The sequence below is a fragment of the Mytilus edulis genome, chromosome 3 (genome assembly GCF_963676685.1).
Source record: "Mytilus edulis chromosome 3, xbMytEdul2.2, whole genome shotgun sequence".
NCBI classification, from domain to species: domain Eukaryota; kingdom Metazoa; phylum Mollusca; class Bivalvia; order Mytilida; family Mytilidae; genus Mytilus; species Mytilus edulis.
In genome coordinates, this window is record NC_092346.1 from 24,688,322 (window position 1) to 24,706,151 (window position 17,830).

General features: G+C 32.4%; 1 protein-coding gene across 1 annotated transcript in view; it reads left to right on the forward strand.

Moving 5' to 3' along the window:
- Nucleotides 1-17,830, forward strand: part of LOC139515119 (uncharacterized) — a 40,990-nt gene that overhangs the window by 14,204 nt on the left and 8,956 nt on the right. The window contains exons 8-18 of the mRNA XM_071304680.1: nt 711-799; nt 1,361-1,565; nt 3,404-3,523; nt 3,736-3,824; nt 4,166-4,370; nt 4,689-4,799; nt 14,371-14,462; nt 14,574-14,607; nt 15,385-15,473; nt 17,093-17,414; nt 17,680-17,765. Coding sequence (XP_071160781.1) covers nt 711-799; nt 1,361-1,565; nt 3,404-3,523; nt 3,736-3,824; nt 4,166-4,370; nt 4,689-4,799; nt 14,371-14,462; nt 14,574-14,607; nt 15,385-15,473; nt 17,093-17,414; nt 17,680-17,765 — 1,442 coding nt within the window. The remainder of the gene's footprint in view (nt 1-710; nt 800-1,360; nt 1,566-3,403; nt 3,524-3,735; nt 3,825-4,165; nt 4,371-4,688; nt 4,800-14,370; nt 14,463-14,573; nt 14,608-15,384; nt 15,474-17,092; nt 17,415-17,679; nt 17,766-17,830) is intronic.

The window sequence follows — 17,830 nt, forward strand, 5'->3', positions numbered from 1 at the left end:
GTAAGTTCATTTTTAACAGCATATAGAATCTATAACGAAGGATATTTAACAAAAGATTGAAGTGTGTAGGCGGTAAGTAGTATACATAAACTGTTATCACAGAGATATGTCTCGCCTTTTTGTAATTTTGATTATGCAAATGTTGAAATCAAGAAAGCAATACTTTAACATCTTACACAAGTTATGCAAATACTCAAAGTCAATGAACCATAATTGAGTTACATGGCTAAACAATCTCCATGTTAACGATATGTGACAATGCTAATACAACTGCATACTAAATATCATTGACTAATTACAAGTCGTTCCCAAACCTAAATACAAAATTAACTTGTAAACTATGTCAAAGTTTCAAATTCAATGAAGCATGAAGAGGGGGGTGGGGCTATAAAATCTCCATGGAAACAATACTTGTAAATTTAAATAAATTAGCATTCCAATATCATTGATTTAACATTAGCAGTTCAACTGGAGAAGTAAACACAAGAACCTTGGGAAGATACAGTAAGTTACCTTTCAAAAATGGTGATTTGAAAATTCAAATAAAACATTAAGACATGATATGAAGCAGGAACATATATATTAACAGATATACTGTTCCCAGTATGAAGCAAACGTTTTTTTTTGTCTCGTTAGTATTAACAATTTCAAATTTTCAGGGATTGAAAGTACTCAACGGAAAAACTAAATGAGATGTATTTGAATTTTAGGAGGACGATTTTGTCAAACAGATTCCATCTGGAATGGAGAAAGGAGACGTAGTAGTATTTAAAGGATTTATGAGACCAGGAGGCGATGTGTAAGTTGAATCATATATTTTTATTGAGATATATGTTCTAAATAGAACATTGTGCTAGATAAGCTAATATATATATGCAGTACATATCTTGTGAGGTTCTATCGTTTCATTGTTGGACAAAACTTTAGGAGGAAAAAAATAATTTAAATAAAAACGTATATAAAAGGGAATTATTTATTGAACAATTTTTGGCTCTTGCATTACTTGCATTTGTTACAGAGGTAAAGGATTGTCTTGCTTGTAGAAACTTAAAGCTGCTGCAAAAGTAAAAAAAAAAAAAAAAAAATATGAAATGTATAAATATTTTTTACCAGCATCATAATTAAAATGATTTGGAAATATATTTCATCAGTGTCCCATAATAATCTCAATTATGTCAATTTAATTAACGAACAAGTTAAGTAAAATTATTTCTCCACTGATCTTTTTATCTCTTAAACAGTCGATTTCACTGCTGGTGGACACTATTTTTAAATTTGTTGTTCATCAAAAAAATGCATTATTTAATACACTTAATTATTTAGAATGACAAAAAATAAGTTCAATCATCTTTATTGACAGATTTTCAGTAAATTTTATGACCGGATACACAGCCGATTCAGACATTGCCTTACATTTCAACCCTCGTATTGGTGAGGGACAGGTTATTATGAATTGCTGCACTGGAGGAGATTGGGGCGAGGAAGAAAAGGCAGACATTCCATCTGTGATTGCTGAAGGAAAACCATTCGAAATTAAAATTGTTACAAAGAGGAACAAATTCAAGGTGAAATGCGAAATCAACTGACAACATTTAAAACTAAGTTGCCAACACCCACAAAACCTGCAAAGACTTTGGCATTTGATGCCCCTTTTATCTTTGATTAGTTTTATAATCGCCATCTTACGGAATTTTCCTTTGATCTTAATAACTAATAATTTTCTTTCTCAGCACAGTAGAGTGATACGAAAAATTATCGAAAGAAACTAAGGGTGCACCAGCTGTTGTCAATGTTAGCATCAACGTCATCATTGGCAAAATTGCGATAAACAGATTATCATCGATTGTTTTTCTTACTTTCGCCGTACCGACTCGTTGAGATGACCAACAATAATCTATAAATATATTAATTTTGTTTTTTTATACTTTTGGGGTTTTGGCGTTTCTGGAGAAAACAATATAGAAAAGCGGTGCAGACGTATAGATTTTTAAGTGTTATGTTCATGGTTTAGCACTAGGTTGTCAATCATAACAAATAATAATCAGAACAAAATCAATATTTTATGAATTGAACCAGTCAGGATTCCGTATAACATGGTATATTTACCATTTCCACACATCGGGGGTTCATGCGAATTCCTCATTTTCAGTTTTCCAATTTTAGTCAGTTGTATTGTATGTCTATAATGTATCTCTGCACAGATTTGGCTGCTGGATCCGACTTACTGTAATAACTTTTTATATGTGTTTGGGTTGTTCATCCAATTTTGTCAATGTTACGGAACAATAAACAACCAACATACAAATTGAAGGATACGCTAGCTGTAACCCCAGGTTTAACCCTCCATTTTCTTTGGAAAATGATGTTACCAGTAAGAAACATGACAGCTGTTTTTCACTCGTTCTGTTGGTTGATAATGTTTGATTTTTGTCAGTTTTCATCGACATCTACTTATTGAATTTTCCTTGCAGTTCCGTATTTTTTTAAGACTATTTTGTTACCTTGTCTTCTACTTGGATCATTTACAGGATTTGATCATTGCTTAAATGAATCGATGAATAACGAACCTGTTTTTAAATTCTACGTTGGTGAATTAAACATTATTAAGATGATAAGGTTCAAACTCCTGAAGGCAAACTCATCTTAAATGAATTTTGATATTCTTTCTTAATCCGTTTTGGTCCTATAGCTCCTCACAATTATATATATTTGAACTTCCTTAAGGGGCTTCCAAACCTTTTTTAGTTTGATCATTCCTGTTGAAATTACCTACAGAAAAGCACTTCTTACCCACCATATTTGTAACTTGGTATTTCATTTTAAATAAATCGTTGAAAAAAATTCTTCGATAACAATTTTGTCATTTCAATAGTAGATGTAAGCCAAAACCTTAACAGATAAATTGCCAAAATGTTTCATAATTGTATTGCAACAATAAATCTATCTATAGCTCGTTTAAAGTAAGGAAAAAAATCAAAATTAAAACATCGAAATTCTCACTAAACATCAAGGAGGTACGCTCAGAACCAATCTTTGGAACACTAAGACTTTGATCACGAAGGTAGCTTTAATAAAAAGGGATAAAAAAAATTGTGGAAACCGCGTGAGGCCTGTTTTGTGTCAGAAGTCTTGAATTATTTTATCTAACTTGAAAACCCGATCGGTTGAAAATTTTAAAATAAAAAGCCAATCACGTGAAGAAGAAAAGATCGAACCTCGCTCAAACCAGCGAAACTTCAACGTCAACTTTGAAAAAGATAGTCACAAATTCAATTTTAATTTTGGGCAAAAATTGTTAGAATTACAGGAATTTGTTGCCAACTTAAATTTAAGGAATGTTGTTTCTAGAGTACATATCTTATTTCATGGTATATTTCTAATAGAAGATATAATTTTTTCGCAGGTTTATGTAAACGGAAACAAATGCATGAAATTCGATGCCAGACTTAACGTGGAGGACATCAAAGGAATAATGGTTAAGGGAGAAGCCTTTATCTACCAAGTTAAACTAGAAAGAAAACTGGTAAGTTAAACCAACTTTTGATTTGAATTAACAAAATGATGTGTTTTTCGTTTTTTGTTTGTTTGTAGAGGATAGGTTGCAAAATGTTTAAGTTTGCAGATCAACGCACGTGAAACCAATTTATTAGTTGCAAAATCGACAAACAATGATTGTGAAATTGTTGTTTAAAAGCTGTCTTCATATTCAACTTTTATAACTTGTTGTTTTTTCAGGAAAAACCAGTTGTAGAGAGTCTACCATTTGGTCTTAGAGAAGGCGGATGGATCGTTGTTCAAGCCATTCCAAAGAAAGGATCAGAAGGGTAAGAAACATTTTGAGAATACAGATAAAACGTCTGATTTTCATTCATTTTAATTGCTTAGGTTTCAAAAAAGTTAATCAATGTAACCTTATACATGTATGAATTATTTAAACATTTACAATGTATAACATAATGTATTTTTCCGCTGCACTATACATCTTTGTCACTTGTTTATTTTTTTAAATATCACAGAATTATGCTCCTTGTACTTTTTATGTATCAATTTGTTAAGTATTTCTTAACTAATGATTAGCAAGATCCAATATTCGTAAAAACTTTAAATGTCAATTTGTTCTGTTTGATAAATCCATTTTATGAATATAAATTATTTCCATTTATAGCTTTGCTGTAAACTTATGCTGCGGAGAAGATGATGACTGTGATGTAGCATTCCACTTTAATCCACGTCTTCAGGAAAATTGCTCCATTCGGAACACGTTTTCTGGTGGCGATTGGCAAGAGGAGGAGCGTGACCAACCATGCTTTCCATTTGAAAAGAAGGAAACATGTGAAATTGCCATCAATATAAAGTCCGATAAATTTGTGGTGAGCGATTATTTATTGCAAAGATTATCATTTTAAAACTTTAATGAAAAATACATTTGTTTTTTGTATTTGCTTATTTCCGTCTCTCGTCAACAGTTACTTGACTATTTATAAAATAAAACAGTTGAAACAATAATAGCTTTCTATAGTTTTAAATAAACTCACCATTGATACTAGAACTAAATTTTGTATATACACCAGACGCGCGTTTCGTCTACAAAAGACTCATCAGTGACGCTCAAAATAGTATTCACATCTTAAAAAAAATCAATGATTTCAGTTTTAAATTAGCTAACCAAAACATTTCTCTTATTTTAGACGTATGTAAATGGAGAACATTATATAGACTATAACCACAGACTCTCATTAGATAGTGTGTGTCACCTGAAACTGACAGGACATGCAGAATTTTATGAACCAGAGTTCTTGTAAAAGGTAATAATTACATCAGATGTATGTTTCATTATAATACGTGATTCTGATTGGCCACTCTGCAATCTTGCATTATTCCCAAAGCAACTTCATTACACAATAAAATTTATCATATATGATGACACGAGGTCCCACAATAAAGTGCACAAGTAAATTGAATAAAAACTGCGAAGCACTAAATATTTGACGGATGATACACTGAGTTAATAGTGTACTTTTTACACTATTATTTAAGTATTGAATGCTCCTTTTTGTAACTTCATAGCGTTGAACGTGTGCACATTTTTAGAATCAAACGCTTTCACTTCATACAAAATGTAATTCGGTCAACGCTTTTACACCCCAATGAAGTTACAAAAAGAAGCATTCAATTCTTAAATAATAGTGTAAAAAGTACACTATTAACTCAGTGTATCATCCGTCAAATATTCAGTGCTTTGCTTTTTTTTAACTAACCCATCAAAGATACCAGATTTATAATTTGGTACTGCAATGAGTTTCGTTTAAATTAGACTAATCAGTGACGCTTGAATCAAAACAAAGGTAAAATCACAAAAAATACTTTACTCTGAGGAAAATTAAACACGGAAAGTCCCTAATCATATGTCAAAATCAAAAGCTCAAACACATCAAACGAATGGATAACAACTCATATTTCTGAATTGGTACAAACATTTTCTTATGTAGAAAAGGGTGGACTAAACCTAGTTTTATGTGTAGCTAAACCTCTCACAAATATTACGAAGTTGAAGAGCATTTATAACCGAAATTCCAAAAAGGTTTCATCTTGATTTTGATTATTATTGAGTGTTAATTTTATTTACCAGTATTTTTTTTAGATTGGAAGACTATTCTGATATCTAAAGATAAAACACATCGAAAACAAGACAGATACGTTCTATGACCGATTTTCACTGTCAACATAATTGTTACATATTAAATTCATTTACTATTGTCTGTAACCTAAATCTAACGTAAATAGAAATTGGTTTGATGTCAATATTTCCTTGTACAGTGAAGCACAAGACAAATTGCTTGACTTATCCTTTCTAATGATTAACTACAAAGGACGTTGAATTGTTCTTTGTTATGATTACCTTCACAGGTTGTTGAATTATATATTTTTTTAACTACTTAGGTCATTGAATTTCCCCATCTAATAATTATAGATTGTTGGTATATCGTTTCTTGTGATAAACTACTAAGGTTGTTGATTGTTTTCTAAGGTCATATTTCATATTTTTTTCAGAAACTTGGCATTATAAACACCATACGAGAATATCATTGCCATATACTGCAAAGACAATCAGCTTATACATTATAAATCTGTGATATATAGAAACAAACTAGTGAATAATAGAATCAGTACCTGTCTGTTAAAACAAAGTATAGAAGGAAGAAGTATTTGCTTAGGCAGCTTTTTATAATGAACAAATTGATATATAAAAACTAGATGTATAAATTTTTGTATCGTTTCCAAGTGATTTTCATTTCCAAGGCTTGTTAATGCCTTTTAAAAATGTCAAATATTTGGGATTTTTATAGCCGTGCCATTAACTTACTTTATTGAATATTGTGAGTGCCATTAACTTGCTTTATTGAATATTGTGAGAAAAATGTCTGGATGTAATAAATGTATTGCAATAATTGCTGATTTAAAAAAAAAATGGAGATCACATAGAACTTTTCAAAAATATGTTTACAATTCAAAGTTTAAAAAGAAATGGACACATACTGTATTGCTAGAATGATAACTTATCATAATTGTGATTTCTATTTACTTATATTGCTTTGTTGCTGTTTATTATTGAATAAAAACTTTATCTAAAAAAAATTATTAATCTATTATCTAATTGTCATAGCCTTACATACAAAAACAGCTTACACTTTCTTTTACATTTCTATTGACAACCAACAAAATATATCTTTACACACTGTAGGGAAATACTATTGGGCCTGCTGATTTGATTACAGAATCGATTGCTTCATTTTATAGTTTATATGAATGCCGAGAAGAGGGTTGATATCTTAATTCTAGACATGTTGATTGTAGTATGTTTTAAATTACTTAAAATGTCATGCTCTTTTAATCCTATAATATTACAAAAAAGATCAATTTCTGTTTTATAAATATTCATTTCGATATTTTAAAAAACTCATCAGATGAAATAAGGCTTATTAGAAGTTAAGTACGTTGGACGCGAGTTTCATCTATGAAAGAATCAGCAAAAACTATAATCAAAAATATTAAACATGGCATTGAGATAATAAAAATAAAAGTGTAAACCTTAACATGTCTTATACTTTTATACAGATATCTTTGAAAAGTGTCAGAATATGTTTTAATACCAGTCTACCAGGTTGTTTTGTTGGTTCTTTTTTTCTTCCGAGAATGAAAAATTAATACACTAAATATTTGCTTATGTGAACACAAAATAATGCAAGAAATAGTCAATCAAAGGTATCAGGATTACAATTTAATAGGCAGACGCGCATTCCTGGGATAAGCAAATCCTTAGTTTTTCGAAAAATTCAAAGTTTTGTAACAGGAAATTTATAAAATTGATATTGATGTCAACAACAAAATGCTGATTACTGGGCTGTTGATACCCTCGGGGACGAAACGTCCACCAGCAGTGACATCGACCCAGTGGTGTAAATAGTTATCAAAGGTGCCAGGATTATAATTTAATACGCAAGACGCGCGTGTCGTCTACATAAGACTCATCAGTGAAGCTCAGATCAAATTAGTTATAAAGCCAAACAAGTACAGAGTTGAAAAGTATTAAGAACACAAAATTCCTAAAAGATGTGCTATATACGGTTAAGGTAAACCTATTCTTGGGATACGAAAATCCTTAATTTTTCGTAAAATTCAAAGTTTTATAACAGGAAATTTATAAAAATGACCATAAAATTGATATTCGTGTCAACACCGAAGTGCTGACTACTGAGCTGGTGATACCATCGGTGACGAAACGTCCACCAGCAGTGGCATCGACCCAGTGGTGTAAAAAGTTATCAAAGGTACCAGGACTATACTTTAATACGCCTTACGCGCGTTTCGTCTACATTAGACTCATCAGTGACGCTGAGATCAAAATAGTTATAAAGCCAAACAAGTACAAAGTTGAAGAGCATTGAGAACCAGAAATTACAAATCGTTGTGCCAAATACGGCTAAGGTTATCTATCCCTGGGATAAGAAAATCCTTAGTTTTTAGATAATTCAATGTTTTGTAACAGGAAATTTATAAAAATTACCATAAACTTCATATTGATGTCAACACTGAAGTGCTGACTACTGGGGTGGCGATACCCCCAGGGAAGAAACGCCAACAAGCAGTGGCATCGACCCAGTGGTGTAAATAGTTATCAACGGTACCAGTATTATAATTTAATACGCCAGACAAGCATTTGGTCTACATAATACTCATCAGTGACGCTCAGATCAAAATAGTTATAAAGCTAAACAAGTACAAAGTTGAAGAGCATTGAGGACCCAAAATTCCAAAAAGTTGTGCCAAATACGGCTAAAGTAATCTATTCCTGGGATAAGAAATCGTTAGTTTTTCGAAAAATTCAAAGTTTTGTAACACGAAATTTATAAAAATGACCATAACATTGATATTCATGTCATAACCGAAGTGCTGACTACTGGGCTGGTGGTACCCTCGGGGACACATTTTTTAATAAGTTTGCCAAACTTTTCAAATAGCTAAAAGAGTGGGCTCCGGCTAAAGATACCAAAGTGATATTCTTACTCATAAGTCGAAAATAAACTGACAATTCCGTGGACAAAAAACGGAAATGACGAAAATCCCTAAAGACTAAGCAAAACGATTGATTGATATTTGGTGTTTTAACGCCGCTTTTAAGCACCACATTTAGGCTATTTCGTGGCGGCTAGTTTTTTTGGTGGAGGAAGCCGGAGTGCCCGGACAAATCCACCGACTTCCGATAGGAAATCTGACTATCCTAGTCAAATAACATTGGAGTCGAGTGCACCCGCAAAAGCAGGGTTCGAATTCACAACCTCAGTTTGACTGGCTAGTGATTACAGTAGTAACTACTTAGGCCACTCGGCCACCGCGGCCCCCAAGCAACACGAACTCGACCAAAACTGGGGATGGTCTCAGGTTCTTTGGAAGGATAAAATGGACAATTTTGTCTTCGTTGACTAGGCACGTGGCAATATAAAGGGAAGCGAAGTGTTGTAGATTTGCGAAACATTTTATTATGAAATCGCGGTTTCTGTTCTAATTAAGTGTCTGTTTGATCTGTAACATGCCTAAAAAATTCACACTAAAAAGAACGATCATAAACGTAAACAATTTACAGAACCGTATTGTTTAATTTGACAACTTCGGGTTACGTTTTTTTTTAGATTTAGTAGTAAACTGTGAATATGTTAAAGAACGATCTATAGCTGGATCATCAAGATGTTCGACTAAACATCTTTCTAAAGAGCTTATAACTATTCTTTCTACAGTTACACATGACCTTCAAAAATATTGTGATGAGATATATAGTCGTGTCAAACAGATGTGAATTCTCAAAATTTCTAAGGATCTACTGCTAAATTACATCACACTCTGAAATGGTGCATCGACGTTAAAACCTTCGACTCGATTTTTCGATTCAAACTACTATTGTCCCTGCTTAATTAAAGATAGACTTCATGGTCTCATTAAACAGAGCTTTTTCTATAAAAATGTGAATCGCGGATATACATTTTTTATTTGGGTAATAATAATCCTTATTTTTATAACCATACTGGTTCTATCAGAAAATACCCTGAAGATGATATTATCAAAAAGCTGGACAATATATGTGTTGAGTTTGAGGATTAATATTTCAACAGACAGTCGGTATTTCAAAGGTTAATTATTGTGAACCCCTTCTGGTCGACTTGTTTTTGTACACATATAATGCAGAATTCATTTAGAAACTTAGAATGCTCGTACATGTTCACCCTATACGGACATCATATACAGGAGTGTACTCCTTGCACAGATACTGCTCCGGCAGAGTTACGAGGAGGAATAATCAAAAATGACACTCCGTAAATGTTATGTACCCCATCATGAATTGGTTGATCTGTACGGCGATAAAAGCGCGATAAAAGCTTTTATCAACATTATCTCCAGATATATTATGCTTAGAGACGCTTATTTCAGCTCTTTGTCGTCAACAAAAATATGTAAATAAAAGAAACCCCAATAGGCTATCATATGTGCCAGATCACCAAATCAAAACCCCTATATAATCAACCAAATTTTTCAATTTTCACATTTTTCTGAATATTTTACCTTAAGTTTTACTTCATACGTGTATCCTTAATCATTTGTATATGTATCACCACTCTATATGCTAATTCATGGACAAATTTTTTTTGTCTCAAAATGGTCTATATCCATATTCCTTTTTACCAAACTTTTCGTTGCTGCAATTTGTGTGTGTTAGTTGTAGTATTAACAAGGACATGAAAGGCACAATTATTTGTTTGGGAATGACTACTATTAGAAGTAAGTTGGTTGTCCGACACATAAAACGTTTTAGGAAAGACTGAACCCTTCCATCCACATTTATGTAATTTTAAGTCATTTGTTTGCAAGTTTGCTTGTTAATTGATTGACAATGTAACCTAACATTTCAAAAGTTGTGTATAGGATATAACATTTCTGCCTTCTTTTACTATGTTTGAAAACAAACGAACGATATATAACACAAGTTTTAACGTTGGACATGTCCCAACAGAACAATATAACAAATTAAGTTGGAGAGTTGTAATCATATACTTGTATACTAGTATATATATTTGGCTCCAAAAAATAGCACTCACAATGTTAAATAAAAGTTGTTTTTTTTCGTATATAATGATAAATGATGAAAATGTGCTGCAATATGTACTATTCTGAAATGAAGTTAAATTGATACTTCACACATTACATTATTCAATAAGCTGTTTCTGAAGTACTGCAGCTGATATAATAGAATGATCAGACTTGATCTATACCAATTTTTTTACTTTATTAACTCGGTTAAATTGGAAAGTAGAGAATTACAAATACAGTAAATCCCAAGACATACAAAAATATTTTGCATACAAAAAAAAATAAAATCACAAAAATACTATACTCCGAGGAAAATTCAAAACGGAAAGACAACTGAGACAAAGAAACTGTCGTATTTTTACATAGTTTTTTACAACTATCCGTGAACAAAACAGACATAATAGGTAAAATTGTCAAAATAGGGGTACAGTCAAACCGTGTCAAAATCTCAACCAGAACAAAAACAAACAAATATTTAACAAAGAAGCACAAAAAAGCATTTATCAACCACATTCATCGCTTACTTATGATTTGTATTTTAAATCAACCCATAAAGAATTGAACTATTTGAAGTCCTGTGACTGAATGACTAGGTTCACATCAACAATGGTGTAGAATCGCGTGTTTGACGTCAGAATGTCAACGACACACAGGTAGAGATATAAAATAATTTTGTCGTTCAAAGTAATTTCAAAATTATAATAGAACAATAACATAATGACATTATAATAGAACAATTACATAATGGCGGGTTGTTTAAAAGTACAGAGCCACGTCATATGTACGCGTCATATGTACAAAAGAAACACAAAAAGTCACACGTACAAAGCACACCAGCAAAAATGAAAGATAATACAAACACATTGAATGGATGCATAAGTACCGAGCCACATCAAAAAGATATCACCAAAAACAGTCCAAATAGTAAAATTAATATAAATGATAGAACAAAGAAAAATAAAAGAACATTATAACACATTATTACGATGATACGCAGAATCTATACACCAAGACCATCCTGTATTATTTGTGAAGTTTTTTTTTAGAAAAATTACGAGACGTTCTTTGACATACCCCTCGGTCATCAACTTTCTGGTTAGACACTGGTGACGTTTTACAAAGTATGAGTTGGTACTACAAGCTCTTGAATATCGAATAAATTGGGAAATGTATATCCCATATGCAGGTGAAGTTGGTATACTGCTACTAAGGTGGGGAAAATTGATAATTTCAAAATTAAAATCGTCTTGTTTTTCATAGATTCTGGTACTAGGATGACTGTGTATGTCGAGGTATAAGTCTAAAAATGAGACAGAGGAAGCCGTGTTTGTTGTTTCTTTAATTTCTAATCCAAAGGGATATATTAATGGAACCATATCAGAAAAGTTCGGATTGTTAATGGGGAAAAAAAGTAAAATCACAAAAATACTGAACTCCGAGGGAAATTAAAACGGAAATTCCCTAATCAAATAGCAAAATCAATGATAAAACACATCAAACACATGGAAAACAACTGTCATAAAATTATTTCTGACTTGGTACAGGTATTTTCAAGTGTAGAAAACGGTGGATTGAACCTGGTTTTATAACGCTAAACCTCTCACTTGTATGACTGTCGCATCAAATTCCATTATATTTACAACGATGAGTGAACAAAACAGACATAATAGGTAACATTGATGTATTTTAAATCAACCCATAAGGCAGCAACCATTTGATTTTCGGGGGGGGGGGGGGGGGGGGGGCTATGTTTTTTTTTTCTGTGCAAACTTTTTTTTTCGCGACAAGTCGAAAACAAATTTTTTCTTTCAATTTTAGCATTACATATAGTGGCAGCTGAGGGTGAAACAAACATTTTTTTTTTCTCAGAATCAAAAACAAATTATTTTTTTCTCCAAAAACTGGAAACAAACTTTTTTTTCCAAAAAAAAACCATAGCCCCCCCCCCCCCCCCCCCCCCCCCCCCCCGAAAATCAAATGGTTGCTGCCTAAAGTATTGAAATATATATTGAAGTCATGTGACTGCATTCACATCAACTCAAAGACCAAACAGCCTATTCATTTCTACCAGTGATTTTTCCTTAAAATTTTGTGTGAAGGTATTAGGTATTTCATAATTTGAGGAACAAAATATGATGAAAAAAATTGGGGGTCACCGACTTAGTTTTGTCGCTCTAGCAACCTCAGTTTCGTGTTTTCCCGAATTTTTAACATAATATGTGCTTGTTATATAAACTCTCCAAAAAATACTTTATATCAAACCTACAAGCATAATTCTTGTTTCACGTTAAACAGTAGATTTGTATCTATCAAATACAGGTTCAAGAGTTTTAGACTCGTATTGTTTTGATCTTTAAAAATATGATTTATTTCATTCCCGCCAAAAATAAAACGTAAAAATGAAAAACGTTTCCAGTATTAAAAAATATCTACCAGTGATTTCTTCATAATAATTTCAAGAAGGAAAGTGCCATGTGTACTCTTCAAAATAAAGCAATAAAAAGCGTATGTCACCGACCTTTCAAAAAAGTTATGAGTAATTTTCATGTTTTTTTCTCGTTCATTGAAGAAAAGAGTTGTCTTTCTTCAGAACATTGCATCTGACGTCATAGTACAAACTTTCCTTGCTGGCGCACTATTTGAAAAAAAAATCGCAATTACATTGGACGTTTGAAACCCACATTTAAATTTCCAAGAATGACAACTATATTCACATACTTTATTATCCGGTAATACAAGAGATTAAATGCATGTGTCAGTTTCAGATCTTACGATGTTGCCGCACAATATTACATAAATATAAGGCCGTTAGTTTTCTCGTTTGAATTGTTTTACATTGTCTTATCGGGGCCTTTTATAGCTCACTATGCGGTATGGGCTTTGCTCATTGTTGAAGGCCGTACGGTGACCTATAGTTGTTAATGTCTGTGTCGTTTTGGTCTTTTGTGGATAGTTGTCTCATTGGCAATCAGTATATTTTTGTTTTGCTCTTTGGATTTCTTTATTAGTCCCCTATCAATATAAACTAGTGTTTTGAAAAGTTAATTATTTTGAAACTGGAAGCGAACTCCCTTAATGTAACACAAGATACCTAACTCCTTTATTGAGATCTGAATGTCACCCGCCCGGCGGGCCGGGAACTTTCGTTATATTTTGTTTTTGCTGTTATATATCTCACTAAAACTTGTTATCCCGTAAATCTACATTGAAATATCTCAAAAATGATGTAACTTAATTTAGAGTGCGAAAATTCATGAAAAGATTACAATTTCACAAACTATAAAAACGCATAACTCTAGAAAGGTTAGTGTCCCGGCAAATTTGAACACTCTCTGCGAGTCTTGGCATCTTAGCATTGTGTATTAGTTTCATAAAATTTGGCCGAAGCAAACTAAAACAAGATTGCGGAAACGAAAATGGGACGACTTAAGGACGGACGGAAAGACAGACGGACAGACAGACGGTCAAGGGTAACACTTAATGCCCCCGTTGACTACGGCGTTGTATAAAAGTTTAGTGGCTTGCAAAGTAAGGAAGTTTTATTTAGGTAAAAAGAAAATTTAAAGTACAGTGAATTTCACATATTATTATTTGTGGTAATATTTATTCATCATATTGTACTATGAATGCGTAATAATAAATGGCTTTCTACATATTTCAAGGTTATGACCCGTGTAGGATACTAAACTGCATTACATACAAAAAAATACGTTTACATGCTACTAGTATTAATGGGATGAATCACATAGAGGTGCGCCATCTGTTAGCAGACAACTAAATCGAAGAGTGGATTTGTTAACAACGCTCGATCGAACACATAAGAGGTAAGTACACTTCTACCTACACGCGGCTAATGTAATAAAAATACCTTAGAAACGTGTTTACATAAAAGGTTTAAAATACATAAATGTACTATCTATTTGTATTTTTTACAGAATCAGCAGTATGTCTTATAGTATAAATCGTATCGTAAGTATACAATTAATTGTATTAGCGCAGACTATAGTTATCATCTCAGTCGGTGTAGGGTATTGGCAACTTAACAAGATGTATATATATATACAGCCTTAGGTTTAATTATTCTAATGATAGAAACAAGTTTGACCACCAACGGCAACGGTCAAGAAAATGTTAATAGTGTTTACGTGTCTCATCTTATTTTGCTTGTTTATACTACTAGGCCTATTCGTTATGTACACCTTTGGTTGAAAAACATTATTGCAAACGTATATTTCTTCCTCGTTGTGAATAGGTAGTTTTATACTTGCACTGCTAATATATTTCTCATTCAATTTTTATATTATGATAATCCATGTTTTTATGTTAGAAGGTTTACGTAGATATTCGATAGGAATAAAAGTTAATTTGAATAAACTTTAGGATTTCAAATTTCAGAAAAATCAGAAATGGGTTTAAATTAGTTCATAACATGAAGACGTTGGGTATACACCAATGAGACAGAAATCTAACTACAAGCGGTTAAAAAAATAAATGTCGGGTAACTGTGCAAATATTTAATATGCCTAATAAATAAAACAGAGACCAACATGTCAATAACCAACTTCAAGTCGATGACTGCCACTTAACTAGTGCGACCGACTTATATGAACCAACTGCCAATTCAAATGTAATTAAGGAAACCTGCCGATGACCAAGAAAGCTGTCAGAATTTTGAAACAGTATATGCATGTCGTGTTCAAAATGCAACTCCGCTGTTTTATTTCTATTTTTTTTTTTCATTTGTAGATAACCCCATCAACATTGCAAATCCCTGGGGGTTTACGTCCTGGAAAACAGATCCTGCTTCGTGGTAGAGTTACTCATAATCATGATTAGTAAGTGATTCAATTTTAAGAGAATGGGGAAAGTTTAGGAAGAGTAAAATGTGATGTAGAACATACTGTAAATTCAGAAATTATTGCGTTCATTTATTATTGCGATTTTGTCATTTTAAATTAAATGCGATTTTAATTATTACGATTTTGAGAAAAAGTCATGCTTAATTCAGTTAAGATATTACAAAATGCGAGTTTTAATTATTGCGTTTACAACTCTGTCGCATTATTCGCAATAATAAAAACCTCGCAATAATTTCTGAATTTACAGTACGTCAATGAGACAACAACCCAACGGCACAAAATAAAAATAAAAATTCTAGTGGCAGACATTCAGTTTTGGAAAATAAGCCTCTATATAATATAATTCGAGCTAAACTCGCCTTGAGTCCCGAAAGTTGTAGGTTAACATAGTACTGAACCACATTTAGTCCTTGGGTTATAAATTAGAGCAACTTGTTACCCTTCCGTTTTTGTAGGTTTCATGATGACCAGTCTTTAATTTTAAATGTCTCATGTTTTGTTTTTTGTCCTTACGTCTTTTTTCTTTTTAGTCATGGTGTTGTCTGGTTTTATCGGGCTAACGGTTTTTTTTAAATTTCTCCCTGGAAACCCTTTTTCTCTTTCATGATGAAAAGTGCGTTATAGTGAACGAAAGACCACACAAAGGACATTAATTTTGCATTGACAATGTTAGAACTGTTCATAAAAATATAATTATTTATCACGACAAGACCTTTATCATATAAGTTACTACTGCGAGTATTTCATTGACGAAACCAAGAATCTAAGACAAAGTTTTGTGTGTGAGTACCAGCAATATATAAGAATCCTAAGTGAGTTGTCTGAGTTCTTCTCAGTCTCATTTACTCACGTGACAAAATAGTCTCCAGTCTAATACTTTCAAATGCTCACATAAACAACTGATGATTCGCTGTATCGCTTAAAAAAGGGGGGGATAGTTCTAAATCACAAGCGGACATTAACCTGCTGATTTTTGTTTACTGCAAAGAATAACACATGACCACGTTTGCATCAAAGAAATAGTTGAATTTTTATTGGATTTGAAATTAAGTAATATAGTTACGCATTTCGCAACATGATGTCTTTTGTTAAAATACCTAGGTGGGGTTTATTGAATTGCCGTGAGCTATCCATTCATAGTATATCTTACAAGATAAATGTGTGCGGTTTTCCTTGAATAATAAAATAGACCTGTAAGAATACTTTTTAAAAAATAGTTTACCTGGTTTGTTACAATAAAGCAATTTTAGATTACGATATTTTCATGACTGCAACTCCGAATTAGAGATGCACGGGAAGATAATGTTCTTGCATGTTTTCATGTTTTCAGACAAAATTTATGTAATAAACATCAATTTCGTACACCAAATAAATTTTCCTGTTTTTTTTCATATAAATTAACACATCTGGTGCAGCACCACCTAGTTTATTGTTTGCAATTTACATGTATACTGAATAATTTTTTTTATTAACAGATTTTCTCTGCATGGAGACTTTTTTAAGGCCTGGGCATTCAAACATTTTAATTTAAGTTTTTCATGAAACGCATGATAGATAATATTTTTGATATTATAAATATTTTCTTCGTTTATCAGTTTTTGCATCAATGTGAGAGAAGCCGATGGTGGTGGTGACATACTGTTCCATTTTAATCCTCGACAAGAAGATGAAGTGGTGGTAAGAAACACATTTTCAGGGGGAGAATGGGGAGAAGAAGAAAGAGACAAACCACATTTCCCATTTGGAGCGGGAAAATCATTTCTACTTAGAATAGAGATTGCCGAAGATGGCTATCATACTTACGTGCAAGGAAAACCGTTCATTAACTATGGCCATAGGATAGATCCCAGCAAGGGAATGTTTTTAGAGTTGTCAGATGGAGCAGAGTACTACGATGTCACCTTCCAAGATAAGGATGTAAGTACATAGATATAAGGAATCCAAAATAATGTTGTATGATTTTTCAAACAAATGGCAGGTAAAAATTTTAATAAAAAAAAAAAAAAAAAATGAAATGAAAAATATTGTTCAAGAATATAAAATTCTTGCAAATAGATGGTAAATTCAAATTTCTTTGAAATACAAAGATAGAATCAATGTAAACCAATTCTACTGTATGAGTCATTGTAAATTTTATTTTGTTTTATAAAAAATGTATTGTTTACCTTTGCTTTTAAAACAGGACACTCCGTACCGAGCAGAAATACCTGGAAGAATGCAAATTGGCAAAGCTGTCCGTCTCCGAGGTGCAACTCGAGGTTCTGAAGGGTAAAATATTTGATAGTAATTTATTATTGATAAGTCGCCGCGATATAGCTGATGCGCCAATCAAT